Genomic DNA, 18,522 nt, shown 5'->3' on the forward strand with positions numbered 1-18,522 from the left:
TATAGTATCTGCTTAATTTAGAGCAGATTCTATTTACAGGGAGTCAGAAACTATATTATAGTCCATTGTGATAATAGTTTCTCCTTGTTCCATGCATGCGTATATTACTGTTGAATTATATGTTCTTTAAAGACATATTGGATGAATCATCATTACAGCTAACATATATTGATAAATTAATAGATGCCTGGCACTGAGCTAAGTGATGATTTTTATATGAAGCAAAGGTACCCTTCTTTACTGTTGATGCAGGAAGGTAAATACTCTGAAAGGCAGGGATAATAAAAAAAAGTTTAGGTATTTGAGAAGGATAATTCCTGTGTACAGAAGCTTGGGATGACAGACCTTCAGCATTAACTTTTTAAAATAATACATAGATTGGGCACAATGTGGTCGTGCTTATAGCTCTAAACTTAAAATTGATTAAATATTATATAAGGTTGGTGTTACGCTTCATGTAAAATTATGTTCTTTAGAAAATATATTGCACAATCTGGCATATCATCTACGGTCCTATAAAAATTGACACATTTTTCAAAAGGTGGTGTAAAAGGGAAGCATTTAATTGCAGTAGTTACTTAAATGTTTATATGCACAAACACAGATACTTCTCACCATTCCATCAACTACTGATGTATAACAAACTACTACAAAATTTAGTGACCTAAAGCAACAGCCATTTTATTGCATTTCACTCTTCTGTGGGTCAGAAATCTGAGCAGGGCTTTGCTGGGTAGTCCCTTTATTCCAAGTAGGGTTGATGGAGGTCACTGAAAGGTATTCAGATGGTGGATGGGTTGGTCTGGAGGAGTCAATAAAAACAAAACAGTGGAATCCAGCAGGGGATACTGGAAGGTAGGCCTCAGCTGTTACCATGACCAGAGGATGACCAGAGGCCACACACAAGTGGCCTTTCTAGGAGTATGGCAGTCTCAAGCTAGCTGAACTTTTTACATCGCAGCATGGGGCTAACAGAGAGAATATTCCAAGAGACCCCAGTGGAAAATGCAAGGTTCCTTATGGCTTAACTTAGAAAATCCTAGACTATCACTTCTTCCATATTCTATAGTTAAGCAAGTCACTGAGGCCAGCTCCTTCAAGAGTAAGGAATAAGACTACTTCTCAATGGGAAGAGAGCAAAGAACATGTGACCAACTTTAATCTACATACACCTAGACCAACTGATGGAGCACCTGGGACACAACAACTATCCTTAGACTTTCCACATCAACAATCTTGGCACACTTAAGGCTGGATGGACAATATCTACTTCTGCAATGTGTTCTGGTCTTCTACCAATGGAAAATCGAATTCCCAGCTTTAAGCAGTTGGATTCCTGTGGTATGTGTCTGCCCCACATCTTCTTTTGCTAAGCCATTATAATCAAAAAGTATTTTTTTGGCGGGGGGTGGGGGGGGATGGAGTCTCAATCTATCGCCCAGGCTGGAGTGCAGTGGCCTGATCTCAGCTCACTGCAACCTCCACCTCCCGCGTTCAAGCGATTCTCGTGCCTCAGCCTCCCAAGTAGCTGGGATTACAGGCGCCCACCACCAAGCCAGGCTAATTTTTATATTTTTTTTTGTGGTGATGAGGTTTCGTCATGTTGACCAGGCTGGTCTTGAACATCTGACCTCAGGTGATCTGCCCGCCTCGGCCTCCCAAAGTGCTGGGATTACAGGCATGAGCCACCGCACCCGGCCTCAAAAGTCTTTTTGTGCATCCCGTGTCTATTTCTTATTAGTTTCAGAGCTTTTCCCAGTCATAGAATCACAGAAGGTCAGAGCTGGAAGGGATCCCAGAGATCTGGTCTCAATTTACAGATGAAGAAGTTTAGGTTCATGTGACCTACTTAAAGTCAGAAACTGATTAGTGACAAAGCCACAGCGTAGATGTCTTGTTGCAGTGCACGAAGAGCTTAGGTAATCCTGATTTATCCATGGGATAGGCAGCCGGTTTACCTGATTCTTCCCTTAGAAACAGTCCATCTAACATGATTTGGCTTCCTACTTCATCATGAAACATTTAAAAAGAAACTATTCATTCCAAGTTCAACAGTTTAGTCTTCAAATATCTAGCTCATCTTTCTCAGTCCATATTTAACAAATGTTTACTGAGCACCCACCAAGTTGACAGCACTGTAAATACACACTTTCAGACGGGGGCTGCCTGCAAAGAGGCTTCCCTTCTAGTTAGAAAGTCAGAAGACACATTTTACAACAGTCACTTTTCTCTGGGTCACATATTTGATAAATGGTACCTTATCTTTAAGTACTTCTATAGGCTTATGCCTGTAATCCCAGCTACTCGGGAGGCTGAGGCAGGAGAATCGCTTGAAACCAGGAGGCGGAGGTTGCAGTGAGCCGAGATCGCGCCTCTGCACTGCAGCCTGGGCAACAGAGCGAGACTCCGTCTCAAAAAGAAAGAAAAAAAAGAACAGAAAAGAAAAAAGAAAGAACTTCCCTAACACAGTTCTCCCTCCTCCTTTCATTTACAGAACAGACCACAGGGCCAAGACTTCTTCCCTTAGAAACAGCCCATCTGTTCTACTGATTCTGAGATTTTTGCCTACCCAGAGCACCAGTTTGGAGTGGGTGTAAGGTTACCTACAAATCAATGTGATGGTCCAGTTGTTACTGTTCCTTTTGTTTCACGAGACGATTGCTCATTAGATGAGGTGACTGATAGCTCTTTTTCTAGACCACAAGGACTCTAGGTGGCTGCCCTAAGTACAGTTGTGGCAGCTGGGATTTCCTGTTTATATGGTGCCCGGCACCATCAGCTTTTGTCCTCTGCTGCAGCTTAAGTGTCTTCCTCCTGGACCAGGGAGAGGGGGAGGGGGTGCGGACAGGACCTGCCTGCTGACGGTGACACCTCTTCCATACCACGTCCACGCCAGTCCTCAACCCCCAGAGCTAGGCGGGATCCCTCATCCCGCTCAGCTGGGAGATGCCCTGGGAGGGCGTCCCCCGGCTCCGGGCGGCAAGGGTAGCAGCCGACCCCGATCCACTCCGGGGGCTGCCGGGGGCCCCGTGAAGGCAGGTGTTCCGGGAAGAAACGTGGAAGGGAGGCGCGGCCTGGGCCCGGCAGCGCTCGGCTGGGGGCCGCAGTTGGCTCCCCTGGGGACTCTGGGCGACGGCAGCTCCCGCCTGTGGGGAGGAGAAGGAGCCGGATGGGCGGGTTCAGGCGCGCGCGGCGGCGGTCCCGGGGCCGCCGGCTCCTCCCCGCGAGGGTGCCTGTCCGCCGCTCGCCGCGCTGAGGCAGTGCGGGGCGGGCGCGCCTAGGCTGCCGCCCAGCGCCCTCACCGCGGCCATGCCCGGGCCCTAGAGCGCCTGCCGCAGCCCGCGTCCCGCAGCCCCGCAGCCCCGCGCCCGCCGCCGCCTCTTCAATGGGCAACCTGCTCGGCGGGGTCAGCTTCCGCGAGCCCACCACCGTGGAAGACTGCGACTCCACCTGGCAGACCGACTCGGAGCCCGAGCCCGAAGAACCAGGGCCGGGCGGCGGCAGCGAGGGCCCGGGGCAGGAGCCTGAGCAGCCCGCGCAGCCCCCGGAGCAAGCCGGCGGGCGGCCCGGCGCCAGCCCCGCGCCGGACGAGGACGCCGAGGCGGCGGGCGCCGAGCAGGTACGCGGCCCAGCGGTGGCCTCGGGTCGGGCTGGGGCGCCCCGGCACCCCAGAGGGGCAAGTGCCAAGCCGCCCTCGCGCTCGGAGGGCAGGGGCGCCAGGTGGCTGCTCGCCACTGCGACCCGACCCCTCCGCGCCGCGGCTGACCTGTCTCCCGGTGGAGCCCGGGGGCCTGCAGGAGCCCAAAGCGCCGGACCCTCCCACTGCCGGCCTGGGGCCTGGCCGAGGGCACGGCGGCGAAGTCCCTCAAGGCAGAACCTAACTTGAATGGGTGTTTTCTTTGCCTCTGCAGCGCAGCTGGATTTTGCGAAGGTGTGGTGGGAGGAACCTGTCTAAAAATAGAGGATTGTGACAACCCCTCTAGTGTGTGTTATTGGTAAAAAAAAAAAAAAAAAAAAAAAAAAAAATTACTCAGAATAAGGTGGGGCTACAAGTGCAGGCAGCCAGCGCTCTCCCCTACAGTGGGGTCTAAGCCGTCAGAAGTGTAGGCCCCCATCTGAAGTTCATACGTCACTGTTCTGCCCAACTCAGGCCTTTCAACCTAGGATTCAGAGCATTCTTCACGAATCTTATTTCACCAGAAGACTTGTTGATCCAACTGTGTTTGAACCGTTTGACTAATACAGCTTGGAGGAGAGGTTAGTCAAGAGATGAGTAAGCCCCTTAACCTCTGATGGACTGAAAATAATCAGGAACTTTAAAAAGGAGGAAATATGTAGCCGACCCCCTGAAGAAGTGTGCATCCTGGAGGTGGTTCAGGTTAGCCGCTCCGCATTAGGCCCTTCTCTTTATGAGCTAGGGGCAATGGAGATTGGAAAAATGGAGCCCAAAGTCCAATGTGACCACAGGGTTTTGGGGGAATCATAACCTAAATATTACAGCTAACGCTGCCTCAGCCATCTTGATGATCAGTTCTATTTAGGTAAGGAGGAAATCATAAAGTCTTAGTGCAGGCTCTGTGCTAAACGTGTTATTTAAATGAACTACAATTTTGGGGTGGGTGTTTGCTGTGTGGTCTCCATTTTAGAGAAAACTGAGGCTTGGAGAGAAAGGAAAACTTGCCCAAGATCATTGAGGGAGAGGATGATGCAAACCCAAGTCTGTCTATCACTGATATCAGCGCCTTGGACCTGTGGAATTCTGAATTTCCATCTGCCCCTGTGTCTGGTTTGCCGCTGTTGTTTTGCATTGCTAATTCAATCTTATTAAATTATTAGATGCTGCATTCTCATGTTTTTCCCTTCCGTTTGTCTCCCAATTAAGTAATCTCCTACAGAAATTTGGAATATCAAAAAACACCAGCTAAGATTCAATCCAACTAACCAGGTCCATCTATATAAAACATTTTAATAATGTTCAGTCAGTTAATTGCAACCCCAGTAACTAGTAGACTACACCAGCCCTCCCTATTCCCTTTTAATGATTAATTTTTCTTGTTAGTATCACCATCTGACTTCCCCAAAAAATCTGCTTTTCAATTTTGCCTTTTGACTGTCAACCCTGTTTGTTGTCTATTCCTCAGAGTCAATCCACTTGCACGTAATACTGGAGCTACTTTTAAAGTGTATCCCAGACTGACTCCTTCACACCACTTCCATTGCATCATCCTAGTCCCTCTGAATATTGAACAAATGATGGTGACATTAACCAAGACAGGGAAGTCTAGGGAGAATGCAGCTATGGAGGTTAAATCAAAGATTCTCTTGAGTTTGATATCCTGTTACACATCCAAGTAGAGTTGTTGGGTAGTTAATCATTTGTTGGGTAGTTAAATTACATCTATGAATGGAGACAGTCCAGGACTAGAGTCCTCAGTATCTGAGATCAGTAGTATTTAAAGGCATGGGAAGATAAGGGGTTATCAAGGAGTGATGACAAATGAGGACCTTAGGCACTCCTCCATTTAGAGGGTGTGAAGAGAAGGAGGAGCCAAAAAAGGAGGCTGACAAGGGAGGCCCAATGAGACAGAAAGTAAACTAAGAAAATTATAGTATCCTGTAAGCCAAATACTGACAGTGTTTCAGGAAGGAGGGATGCTTTAATTGGCCCAGTTCTGTTGGGAAGTCATCTGAGGTGAACATTAAGAAATGGTTTGGCAAGATGGAGATTTATTGGTGAAGTTCACAAGAATTATTTTGTTGGAGTGCTGAGGACAAAAGCCTGATTGAGGTGGGTCAGGGGAAAATGGGGAAAGAAGAGAAGGAGACAAAGTATGGGCAATTCTTTGGTGGTGATCTGCTATAAAAAAGGAGTAGATATATGGATCTGTAATTGATGATAGGCTTGGGTCAAGGAATGTTTTGTATGTTTATTTTAAGATTAAATATACAACAGCATGTTTGTTTGAGATCCAGAAGAGAGGGAAATTTTGATGATCCAGGAAAGAGGAACAATATTGAACAACAGAATGCTTGTCTGAGCAGGTGAAAGGGGTCTGGGTAGAGAGTCCAAAGGGAATAGGGGTTGGAAGAGCAGGAGCAGATGCTGGCAGGACACAGACATTCTTATGATAATCCTGAGAAATAGGTAGGGCTTGAGTCATTATCTTTATTTCAGAGATGATAAAACTGAGATTCAGCTAAATGATTTGCTTAAGGCCTCACAAATACCAAGTAAGCAGTGTTAAGATTCCTAGTCTTCTGACTCCAAGTCTTGGACTACTGATACTACACCAAGGTTTCCATATATCCTTCATTTTTTAGTGTGACTGAGATTGATTCAGACCTGGACTTGGAACCCAGAGCCTGGGATTCTTGTTCTCGCACGTTAGTAACTGGACTCTGGGTGGTGCGCAACTTCTCTAAGCCCCTGATATCTTGTTTCTAAGATGGAAACACTAATTAACTGTCAGTCAGGTGTGTTTTAAGAATCAAATGAAATAATGCCTTTTGACTGTCAACCCTGTTTGTTGTCTATTCACTATATATGTAAGTGCTTTGTAAATGGAGAGTGCCTTCTATACAAATGTAGGATGATGATTCATATGGTTGTATCTCAGGCTAAATAGATTCAGAAACTTGCTAGGCAGAGCTATTTTGAAACGTGTGGCAAGGACCAGAATTCAAGCTTTTCCTTGCTTATGTAACATGACAGCGTAACTAATGTTAAGCATCAGAAGATTTGATGTTGAAGTAACTCGGTACTTGTAGTAATAGTGAGAATCACACCACTTCAAAAATGTGTGAAAATTACTTAGAGGATGCCAATCTGTCAACACAGATGGAGGACAGGGGTTGAGGAGAAAAGAATTTGGGGCAAAGCTTTTAATGACTCTTAAAGGTCTAAAGTTCTTCTTTGTCATGATTGTCATCAGCACTTTCTCATACATTATAATAGTACATATAGGGAATGCAAATCAATTATTTTAACCCACATCTTATACTTTAAAAATCAGTTCATGGTGATAGGAATTTTCCTTAAGAGTTTGAATAGTATGAGTAAACTACCACATATAAGTTGTTTCAATCGGACATCATTCCATTTAAGAGCATTTTATTGCTTTGTGTGTATATATTTTAAATGTTTATATCACATTGTATTATCATTCAGTGAACAGATGATTATTCATACCTTTGTGTACTTGTCATGGTGTTATAAAGGATGGAGTTTAGAAAGCTAGTTTGTTTTAAAATCCTTTCTTTTCATAAATATTACTTGACTTCCAAGTACAACTAAATGTTGCAAATTTAATGACAGTTTTCTTTGTAGAATTGATTTAGTATCTTAACACATTCTTAGTATTATGTAAAACATTCTAAAATAAGTTTTATCATAGAATCACTTGCATAATCGTCTGGTAAATAAATGTCTTGAATTCCTTTTTGAGTTCTATTTTTGATGGATATTGATCCATAATATTGGCCTCTTAGGTTTTTGGTTAATAATAAAGTGTTTTATTCAGTAATATATCTTAGGACAAATGTTATTGGTTCAAATAAGAAAAATAGGATGCTAAGAAATATTGCTAGTAAGCGTTATTAAAAGAACATTTGTAATATTTTCATTAATCTGGACAGATTGACATTTTTCAGGCTTTCTTTATGGATCTTCCTTATTTTAAGTTTGTTCTGAAAATTTCTTTGTGAAATTATCTTGCATCAACATGTAAACGGAGTTTCACCTTTTATTTCAGGGTGGTGATTCCACTGAAGCAACTGCCAAACCAAAGAGAAGTTTTTATGCTGCGAGGGATTTGTACAAGTACCGACACCAGTACCCAGTAAGAGTATAGAATGCTATGTTTTAAAATGTAAACTATTTTCCTTCTGTTTTTAAATTTTTATGGTGCCACTGAGAAAACATGCATTAAGGGTCCTTGTACCTTTACTGTATTTCTATGTGCTTGAGATTGATTTATTTTTTCCTTTAGCAGAACTTCAAAGATATCCGATATCAAAATGACTTGAGCAATCTTCGTTTTTATAAGAATAAAATTCCATTCAAGCCAGATGGTGAGTAATGTACTACTTGATAAATTGTACTTTAAATAATCACATACACTTGGTTATTATTTATTTTGTGGTTTGTTTCATTGATTGGATTTACTTTACTATGCAGTCTAATGTGTCCCCTTGGTAAATTCTGGAGGAAGAGCTATGGATTAATGGTATCTTCCTTATTTACATTGTTATTATCTGAAAGATAGTAGGGACAATTTTTGTGACAGGAAGAGAGAGGAGATGTATAGAACCATAGAATTTTAGGTTATTAAGGAACAGTAGAGAAGATCAAATTCAGCTTTCTCATCTCAAAGATTAGGTCACTAGGACTTAAAGCTTAGGTCACTCGATTGCAGGTTCTAGAGTCCACTGTTCTTTCCATTGTACCATAGCTGAAAACTATTTAGCATGTAATTGAAAAGTGCTGTTTGTATTTAGAATTATCTTTCCTGTCAGTTTTGAGATTCAGTATCACGAATCTACAGCAATCCCTGTTTGGAGTTCCAATATTCTGGGAAGGGAACTGCAGATACAGTAGATCTCCATCCAGCTCTGCCAAATACACTTGTCTCCTTCCCAACTCTGCAATTGCCCTCCTAGGATAATTTCCAAACCCATAGTGAGAAGATGCAGCTGCTATGGTAATATGACCACAACATTGCATATTTCACTGAGGCATCATGCTGTGGTTCATGGTGGTCATCCTAATTTTATCCAGGTCACCCTAGCAAAGCTGGCTTCTCTCCCAAGATCCCTTTTCTGTGTGAGGTGGTCAGACTGCCCTGGCTTCTGCTGTTTGCTCTCAGTGGAAACTGAGCCAGTTCCACAGCAGTGTGAGTCACGGAATGAAGGAGATAGACTGCAAGGCTTTCAAGTGGCAGGACCTTGCATTCTTTGGTGAACTAACTCGAGGCAAGAGGTCTAAAGCCTGGATGGAGTTTGGGAGGAGGGAGTCCCAGTACTGTGTACCAACAGACCTACCAGTTGGGAGTTAATATTTGAGAACATTGTTGACATGGCCGGATCTACTTGTCTTTAACTTTCTGGTGTCCCGAAAGTCTGCTGTGATGTGGAGTGAAACCTTTGGATAAAATTGCACAGTTATATTTACTAATGATAGAAATGTGCTGCTTTATTTACTAATGGAAAAATATTGGCTAAATTATTCATTTTGTTAGGATTTGGGGTAGAAAAATATTTTGAAGAAATGCAATGATAGATTGTTAATTTGAGTCTGATTTGAATTTCATACAATTTTCCTAAAGGAATGCCTTCACATATTAAAAATATTGAACATAAAGCTATGATAGTATTTAACTCTTTTTTCTACTAGGGAATTTATTTTGTAAATATTAATTTAAAAAGTAATTTCAAGCAATATATTGAATTTTTGGTAATCTTTATTACAAAGTTTATTTTGAAATATTATTGGTGGGGGTCAGAAGTTTTAGCTAAGGTCAGATAAAATGTTTATCCTAGTTTATTATATAAATTATATCAACTCACTTTCCTCCCTATTATACACACACACGCACACATGCACACACACACTACTTGCCAGTAAGCATAATCTTGCAATGGTATTTATTTATCAGGCAGGAGGAGTGGTAGTTGGAAAGGAAAACAAATGGAAAATTACAGAGGTAAATGGTTTCAACATGCCAATAAAGCCAACATTATGATTCAAAACAGCTTTTTACCAAACCTTCCTAGAGTGGGCCTCTACTACAAACTGGTGATCTCTGGAGGAAACAAGAATGAGATGAGTTATGTTCGGAGAAATGTTATATTGCTATGTTTTTTTTCTACAAGATTGACTAAATGACTAGTTAATTGTAAGGACCTTGACAGAGTTAGAAACAGGAGGATTTTGTTTTTGTAAGTTCTTGTAGGGGAAAAGTGGAGGGGGTGAAAAGGGCTTACTTCTTGGAACTAGAAAGACCTATGTTGCACTCCAAGATTTACTTTTTTACTAGTGTGTAACTTTGAACAAATCTCCCAGTCTCTTCATTGATAAAATGAGGATCATAACACTGGGAGCATTCTGTGGCGACTAAGCTGGATAATGTGCACTCTGTGTAATATGGGCACAGCATGTGGTAAGCACTTACAACTTTTTCCTACATTTTTCTTTTCTCATTTTCCTGCTCCTTTGTTTTCTCCTTCTCATTTCTTTTCTTCTATTTCTACTCCCCTTTCTTTCTTTTTCCCTAGGATGCATTTTATTTTGATCCAATCTAGCATTTAAAGAACTATATAACTCCTAGGAGTGGGATTGGCAAACTTTTTCTGTACAGGGGCAAATAGTAAATATTTTAGGCTTTGGGGGACAGTGGGTCTGTATTGCAACTACACAGCTCTGCTACTGTAGTACAAAAACTGCCATAGACAGTACATAAATGAATGTGCATGGCTATATTCCAATAAAACTTTATTTAAAAAACAGCTGGCAGGCCACAGTTTGCCAAGCTCTGCTTTAGAGTACATTGCCCAACAAAGCCTTCTGCAATTTGAGGTGCTATTAATTTTTTTTAATTAGATTTATCACATAACCGAATATATGGGCATAGGGTATTCATCTTTTTAAAAGCATTATTCTTGTGTGCTATTATTAAATTTAAACGAGTTTTCGTATAAAACTCAAGTGATTAGAATCTTAAAATGCCTTCACAATGTTTGAAATGTCTGGTTCATTTTTAAATATTTACTATTTAGGTGTTTACATTGAAGAAGTTCTAAGTAAATGGAAAGGAGATTATGAAAAACTGGAGCACAACCACACTTACATTCAATGGTCAGTTACATATTATCTATCTTGAACCATGTCCTATTTAATCATGTATGTTTTCCAGACAACGTTAATAGAAAAATTTTATTTTTTTAAATAAATAGGCTTTTCCCCCTGAGAGAACAAGGCTTGAACTTCTATGCTAAAGAACTAACTACATATGAAATTGAGGTAATGCAAGCTCATTTCATTTTATACAGGGTGGCCAAATAATATTGCTATTTCACTGTCCTTGTAGCTACTGAATCATTTCAGCTGACTTTTTTCATTTTTTATATTAGGAATTCAAAAAAACAAAAGAAGCAATTAGAAGATTCCTCCTGGCTTATAAAATGATGCTAGAATTTTTTGGAATAAAACTGACTGATAAAACTGGAAATGTTGCTCGGGCTGTTAACTGGCAGGAAAGATTTCAGCACCTGAATGAGTAAGTAAAGCCCCTGTGATAAATCAGGGGCCAGCACAGTTATTTTCCCTTGGTCAGAGTTCTCTGTGAAACGCAGGAACAACTAGCAGATGAGATGGGCCCAGGAATTTGGATTAAAAAGCTAGTCTGAAATGCATTACATTCCTGTACCACATTCTAAAACAAAGCAAAACAACAACAAAAAGGAACAAAATTCTAGGTAGAAACACAGCTATTCAGCTTCAGACCTGTTTCTCCCTGAAACCTTCCTATTGCCCACAGCCAAATGTTGCCTCTCTCCCTCTTCCTTATGCCACATTTCTTTGAGTTTATTGTTATTGCTTGTGTACAATTCTGTGTATTCCTTCTTGTAGGCTGTAAGCTTCTTGGGGCACAATCTGTTTCTAAGCATGATGCCTTCTTAAGATTAAATTCATGAATTAAGCCTATGATGTATAAAAATCATTTTATAAGAATGAGATGGGCCCATACTTTTTACTAAAAGAGAGAGAAAATTACACTTGTCTCCACTATTAAGGTAAAAAACAAAAACTCATTTTTGGGTAATAAGTCCCAAAACTTATGAAGAACATTTTAACATAGTTTATTTGGAATTGTTTTGCTGTATTCATTTGGTTGGATGTGTATAACTTTTGTAATACTCATAACCAAAGTTTATTTTTCTTGATATTTTCTTCGTATTCACTGTCTATTTTCTTTTAAATTATAGTTAAATTTTAACTAATTATAGTTACATTTAAACTAATCATAGTTGAATTATTTATGAATGCTGGCCTATACAGCCACCAGCTTTAAAGTACTTTTAAGCATATTATAATTAGCTAAATTGAGCAAGTACTAAGAGCAAAAAAATTAAAACTAACCTAAGCAATTTTCCTTTGGCCACAGCAGTCTACATTTTGTGCATCAGTTAACTATTTTTTTGTGTGTTTTTATAGAACTTTCACCTTGCTTTGGTAAGATGGGTATAAATATATTTTTAAAATTTTATTATTATTATACTTTAAGTTTTAGGGTACATGTGCACAACGTGCAGGTTTGTTACATATGTATACATGTGCCATGTTGGTGTGCTGCACCCATTAACTCGTCATTTAGCATTAGGTATATCCCCTAATGCTATCCCTCCCCCCTCCCCCCACCCCACAACAGGCCCCGGTGTGTGATGTTCCCCTTCCTGTGTCCATGTGTTCTCATTGTTCAATTCAGATGGGTATAAATATTAATGTTAAGCCTTCTTTTTACTTTATTACTTATAATCAATGATATTAAAATGGTAGTTTGTACTAAAACACTAAAGATATGGGCATAAAGCTTTATATTCCTGACTAGAAGACCCATTAACTCATAACTCAAGTTAAATTTGACTTATATAGGGCACTTAAAGCATAGGTATATATACCTCTACCTAAGCAATACAGGTAGCTAGCTCTGGACAGAGTTTCTAAACACTTATATTACACTGTGAAAGAGCTACATGCAAGCAGCCTATTGACAGGAAAGACAGCAAAAGTAACAGTAAATCTTTTGAAAGGATTTGATAGTACCTCATCTTTCATGTACTTAACGACTATCATTTTAGATACCTCAAACTTGTTATTTTTGGTTGGAATAGCAATCTTGCTTAGTAAATTTTTATTGAATGAATAAATGATGAACAAAATATGGTCTTCAGCTTAAATCCTCCTTGGAGTTTTGTTATCATATCCTCTGATTTATAGGTGGAAACAGAGTCTCTTTTTAAGGCTTTAATTAAACGATTTCCAGGGTTGAGGCAGGGGAAGGGAGCCTGAACTAAGTCACTTCTCACTCCTCTGCCCCATCCTTCCTTTCTGCCACCTATTGTCAGCATAGAGCTTTTCCAGCTGTGAATTAACTGCCTTAGAATCTGCCAGAAAACATGCTGTTTCTTCTCTAGTTTAGTTGCAAAAAATCTTTACTGACTAGATTTGAACAAATGATAGAGGATTCTATGAAAACGTCTATTCTATTTTCTTCTTCAATTGGGTCCTTTTCTGACTTATTCTTAAATGTCATAACTTATTTGTATTTTAATATATATAGCATCTTGAGTAGTTTAGAGTAGGCAGGGAACTCAATGTATTTATAGTAGCTAAGCAGAGGAAAAATATTGAATCAAAGTAAAATAAAATAACATTGAGTGAACAAGTGACCTTGACTAAAAGAGGCAAAATATTTTCAGACATGAGAGTACAAATATATGGACCAACCACTAAGAGGTGTTTTCAATTTTGTTTTTAATCAACTTGGATTACTGAGCCATATTTAGACTCTGGGGTGCCTTTTAACTTTTATTTTTTGTTTCCTGGTTCTCACCTTGTATGTCTTCTCTCTTTACCTACCTAGACTTCCTGCAATTTCAACACTATTTGCTACCCTTAACCTCTGTCTGGAACCTCAGCTTCTTTCTTTTGCCTATGGTGTAACCCTAAGATGGTTTATACACTATAAGGATTTTAGCCACTCTATTCTATACCATTTAGTCTTTCACTATGACATTTATTACAAATCATACTGAAACACCCAATTGCTTTATTTTGTGGTTTTGTTCTAGGATCCTCATCATCATTTTTTAACCCAAGTTTTTTTCCTTTTATACTGTTGTGTAAGTATTTTTAATTGGAGAATATATAGATATAGTAAATGTGTACAGAAATTTTAACTTCAGCATTCATCTAAGATTGGCTATATAAAATTGAGCTGGTTGCAAATATAGTAAATTTTGTTTAGTCATAGAGCTCCTCTTTTTTTAAAAAAGAATTCTTCCACCTTTTTATACATCTTTTTCTCATAGACATATGGAGCAGAATTGCCCAAGGGTTTTGTCACTAAGTATTTAGAGTATGCAAACTCCATAGGAATGTAACAACTAAGTTGCTCCTGCTGTTAGTGACACATTGTCTTAACTGTACCCAAATTTGTATTGTCTCAAGAGTGTTACTTCCTATTGAACACTTTTACACTGTTGGTGGGACTGTAAACTAGTTCAACCACTGTGGAAGTCAGTGTGGCGATTCCTCAGGGATCTAGAACTAGAAATACCATTTGACCCAGCCATCCCATTACTGGGTATATACCCAAAGGACTATAAATCATGCTGCTATAAAGACACATGCACACATATGTTTATTGAGGCACTATTCACAATAGCAAAGACTTGGAACCAACCCAAATGTCCAACAATGATAGACTGGATTAAGAAAATGTGGCACATATACACCACGGAATACTATGCAGCCATAAGAAATGATGAGTTCATGTCCTTTGTAGGGACATGGATGAAATTGGAAATCATCATTCGCAGTAAACTATCGCAAGGAAGAAAAACCAAACACCGCATGTTCTCACTCATAGGTGGGAATTGAACAATGAGAACACATGGACACAGGAAGGGGAACATCACACTCTGGGGACTGTTGTGGGGTTGGGGGAGGGGGGAGGGATAGCATTAGGAGATATACCTAATGCTAAATGGCGAGTTAATGGGTGCAGCACACCAGCATGGCACATGTATACATATGTAACTAACCTGCACATTGTGCACATGTACCCTAAAACTTAAAGTATAATTAAAAAAAAAAAGAGTGTTACTTCCTATTTAAAAATACAGATGTATAAAACTGAGACACCTGTGCTGCATTTTACCCTCTGGGCTTCAGAGTTGAATGTTAAGACAATAATTTTTTAGTAAACATCCAGAAAGATGAAGATGATGAACTGTTGGGCTTAGCTTTTCCAGTGTTTGGTTAGTCTGAATCATTAAGGTTTTTGTTTTGTCCAAAGAAACTTTCTCATTGAAACATAAGACCATGGAACCATACCCTGCCATCCCTTAATTCATCAACATCTTTCTCCCTGCTTCCCAAGTAATTTGCTAATTATTTCAAAGTAAAATCTTTAAGCATTTTTGGAAGCTAGGACAGGTATATATATATAATGTTTGCAGAAAGTTCCGTGTCTGAGATATAAAACAGGCTTTAGGAAGTTAGAAATAAGTGATGGTTATGGTTATGTGGCAATATTGGGTAAATAAGTACCTGGGCTGTCGACAACACCTATGATTAATACATGTGGCTGATGATTCTTTTAGAATTTGACCAGGCATGTGTAATAAAGCAAAGATTGAGCTGAGTGAGTTTGGGGAGTCACATTATGAATTGTGACAAAATAGATTTGGAAAACATTCATCCAGTAATGGCATCAGTTTTGTGATAGAGAGGAAAGATGTTCATTTAATCTGGGGGAAAATGTACCCTTGGAATCAAGGCCATTAGAAATAAGATTTAAAATTATCAGATAGGGAAAGAGGAGGAGAGAATGACCAGAGATTGAAGAAAATTAGGTTAAGTTGGGTTAGGTACAAATATGGTGGTCCCTAATCTCATATCTTTAAATGATAATACTAATAGTTTTAAACAGTATCTAGTACTTATTGAGTTCTATATACCCAGCATGTGTATCATCTCATTTGATTCTTACAACAGTCCAGTAAGTTGTGGGCACTTTTCCCCATTTTACAGATGAGGATATTGAGACACAGAGAAACATAGTTTCACTTAGCTGCTAAGTTACAGAGCCAGGGTGTGAACTCAGGTCTGACTCCAAAGCCCATGCTATTAACTGTTAAACTATGCTCTGCTAAAGAAGTCAGTTTTGTATCCTTTGTCAGAACTGTTTTAGCAAAGTAGAGTAGTTTTTGCCGCCATCCTTATGAGTTGGCTTACGTGGTGGATTTTGCTGATCAGCTGGCACTATAAATTGCAGTCAGCTGTTAGCTAATGTGTTTATGTTTAGCAATGGTTACCTGTGATGAGTACAGTACATTGATGTTGGTGCAAATAAATGCTCTGTTAGATCATTCATCTTCAGTGTATTTTCAGTAATAAACAACAATTTAACAGTGGTAATAAATTTAAACCTAAATATTTTTCTAATATGAAGAACTCAACAGACAAGGGAAGTTTATTTTATACATTTGACTTTCACATAGATTGACATTACATTGTGGCCTAAGGATTTAATACCCTCTGGTTTATTCTTAATGGTATCAAATATGGCATTAAAAAGTCATCACACGACATATTTCCATGGCTTACATTTCCATAAAAAATATTTTCCCAATAGTTTTCATTCTCCTGCCTTCCTACACCTGATTTCCCCCACTCATTTTATTCAATCCTCTCTTCCAGGTCCCAGCACAACTATTTAAGAATCACTCGTATTCTTAAAAGCCTTGGTGAGCTTGGATATGAAAGTTTTAAATCTCCTCTTGTAAAATTTATTCTTCATGAAGCTCTTGTGGAGAATACTATTCCCAATATTAAGCAGAGTGCTCTAGAGTATTTTGTTTATACAATTAGAGACAGAAGAGAAAGGAGAAAGCTCCTGCGGTTCGCCCAGAAACACTACACGCCTTCAGAGAACTTTATCTGGGGACCGCCTCTAAAAGAACAGTCGGAGGGAAGCAAAGCCCAGAAAATGTCTTCCCCTCTCGCCTCCAGTCATAACAGTCAAACTTCTATGCACAAAAAAGCCAAGGACTCCAAAAATTCCTCCTCAGCTGTTCATTTAAATAGCAAAACAGCTGAAGAAAAAAAAGTGGCACCAAAAGAGCCTGTGGAAGAGACAGACAGGCCCAGCCCAGAGCCCAGCAATGAAGCTGCCAAGCCAAGAAATACAGAGAAGGACAGTAATGCTGAGAACGTGAATTCTCAACCTGAGAAAACAGTTACTACTCCCACAGAAAAAAAGGAGAGTGTATCTCCTGAGAATAATGAAGAAGGTGGAAATCATAATCAAGACAGTGAAAATCCTGGAAATACAAATTGCCATGATGTTGTACTAGTACAGTGAATTATCAGAAAACTCATAAGCCAGTTTAGGTTAGAGAGGAAAAAACTACTGTATCATTTATCCTAAAGAACAGAGACGAGGTCAATTTCAAATTTTAGCCATCTGTTTGTGATTTCTGTCATGAGCATTCTGTTGTTTGTTTTTTTATTTTGGATGACAATGAATTGAATATCTAATAAGGAGATTTAAGATGAGACCCAATAAATGAATGTATTCTGTAATGCTTTTAGGATGTGAATTTTCAAATTTTGTGTATAATAATTACTTTGAGAATATTTTCAGAGTATCTAGAAATTACCATGTAGTATTTGGTATACAAAATACATTCTTTTGAGACATTATAGTCTACATGAAGGAAATCAAGAGGATAATTTCATTGGATTGCTACACCTTTACCTGATTTATGGATTTATTTTACTTTATTTTATTTTATTATTATTTTTTGAGACGGAGTCTCGCTCTGTTGCCCAGGCTGGAGTACAGTGGCATGATCTCGGCTCACTGCAACCTCTGCCTCCCAGGCTCAAACGATTCTCCTGCTTCAGCCTCCTGAGTAGCTGGGATTACAGGCGCGTGCCACCATGCCCGGCTAATTTTTGTATTTTTAGTAGAGATAGGGTTTCACCATGTTGGTCAGGCTGGTCTCGAACTCCTGACCTCATGATCCGCCTGCCTCGGCCTCCCAAAGTGCTGGGATTATAGGCATGAGCCACCATGCCTGGCTGATTAATTTTTTTTTTTAACTGTAAGAGTTTGATCTTTTCAAATGTGTTCAGAAACTAATTTGGATTCTTTGATTCTAGTACCTCAACGTGTTTATTTTTAGATTCTGATAAGTGAAATGGATGTCCTTGTGGAGCTCTGACCTCCCCAGCTTATCTATCAATCCTGCTGTCCTCACCTCCTTGCCTCTTTCCATGCTTACCCTTAAGCCATCATCTTTCCCAGCTAGCATGTGTGTTTCTAGTGTAGTTGGCCCTCCATATTCAGGGGTCCAGCATCTGTGGATTCAACCAACCGCAGATTGAAAATATTTTTTGGAAAAAATGGATGGTTACATCTCTACTAAATATGTGCAGTCCTTTTATTTGTCATTATTCCCTAAACAATACAGTATAACAACTATTGACATAGCATTTATATTGTATGTATTAGGTATTGTAAGTAATTTAGAGATGATTTAAAGTATTTTACATAAGGGACTCGAGCATTCCTAGATTTTGGTAACTGCAGAGGGTCCTGGAACCAACCCCCTACAGATATCAAGGGACCACTGTACACATTAGGATGATCTATATTGAAATCTACATGGAACAGAGTGGGACTTCTAATTGTATGACTTCAAGATTTTGCTTTGTTTAAATTAATAACTGTT

The 18,522-nt window shown here is 39.6% G+C and overlaps 1 protein-coding gene across 2 annotated transcripts; it reads left to right on the forward strand.

The window, feature by feature from the left end:
• Nucleotides 1–3,320: 3,320 nt before the first annotated feature.
• OGFRL1 (opioid growth factor receptor like 1) lies at nt 3,321–17,368 on the forward strand. Of its 2 annotated transcripts, none has more exons than XM_002817054.5 (7): nt 3,321–3,619; nt 7,752–7,838; nt 7,989–8,070; nt 10,774–10,852; nt 10,951–11,017; nt 11,128–11,273; nt 16,484–17,368. In XM_002817054.5, exons 1-7 carry the CDS (start codon nt 3,386–3,388, stop codon nt 17,145–17,147), a joined length of 1,359 nt encoding a protein of 452 aa, XP_002817100.4. In that variant the 5' UTR covers nt 3,321–3,385; the 3' UTR covers nt 17,148–17,368. The 2 variants fall into 2 exon arrangements, with proteins under 2 accessions (XP_002817100.4, XP_009240276.3); XM_009242001.3 differs by having other exon boundaries at nt 7,992–8,070.
• The last annotated feature ends 1,154 nt before the right edge of the window (nt 17,369–18,522 follow it).

This window comes from Pongo abelii, chromosome 5 (assembly GCF_028885655.2).
Source record: "Pongo abelii isolate AG06213 chromosome 5, NHGRI_mPonAbe1-v2.0_pri, whole genome shotgun sequence".
Taxonomy (NCBI): Eukaryota; Metazoa; Chordata; class Mammalia; order Primates; family Hominidae; genus Pongo; species Pongo abelii.

What these genes read in the sequence shown, in the direction of transcription:
- OGFRL1 (XM_002817054.5), top strand. Translation starts at nt 3,386, where the DNA reads ATGGGCAACCTGCTCGGCGGGGTCAGCTTCCGCGAGCCCACCACCGTG. An exon ending in AATTCCATTCAAGCCAGATG is followed by an intron (nt 8,071 to 10,773) that starts GTGAGTAATGTA and finishes TTTACTATTTAG; the next exon opens with GTGTTTACATTGAAGAAGTT. An exon ending in TAACTACATATGAAATTGAG is followed by an intron (nt 11,018 to 11,127) that starts GTAATGCAAGCT and finishes TTTTTATATTAG; the next exon opens with GAATTCAAAAAAACAAAAGA.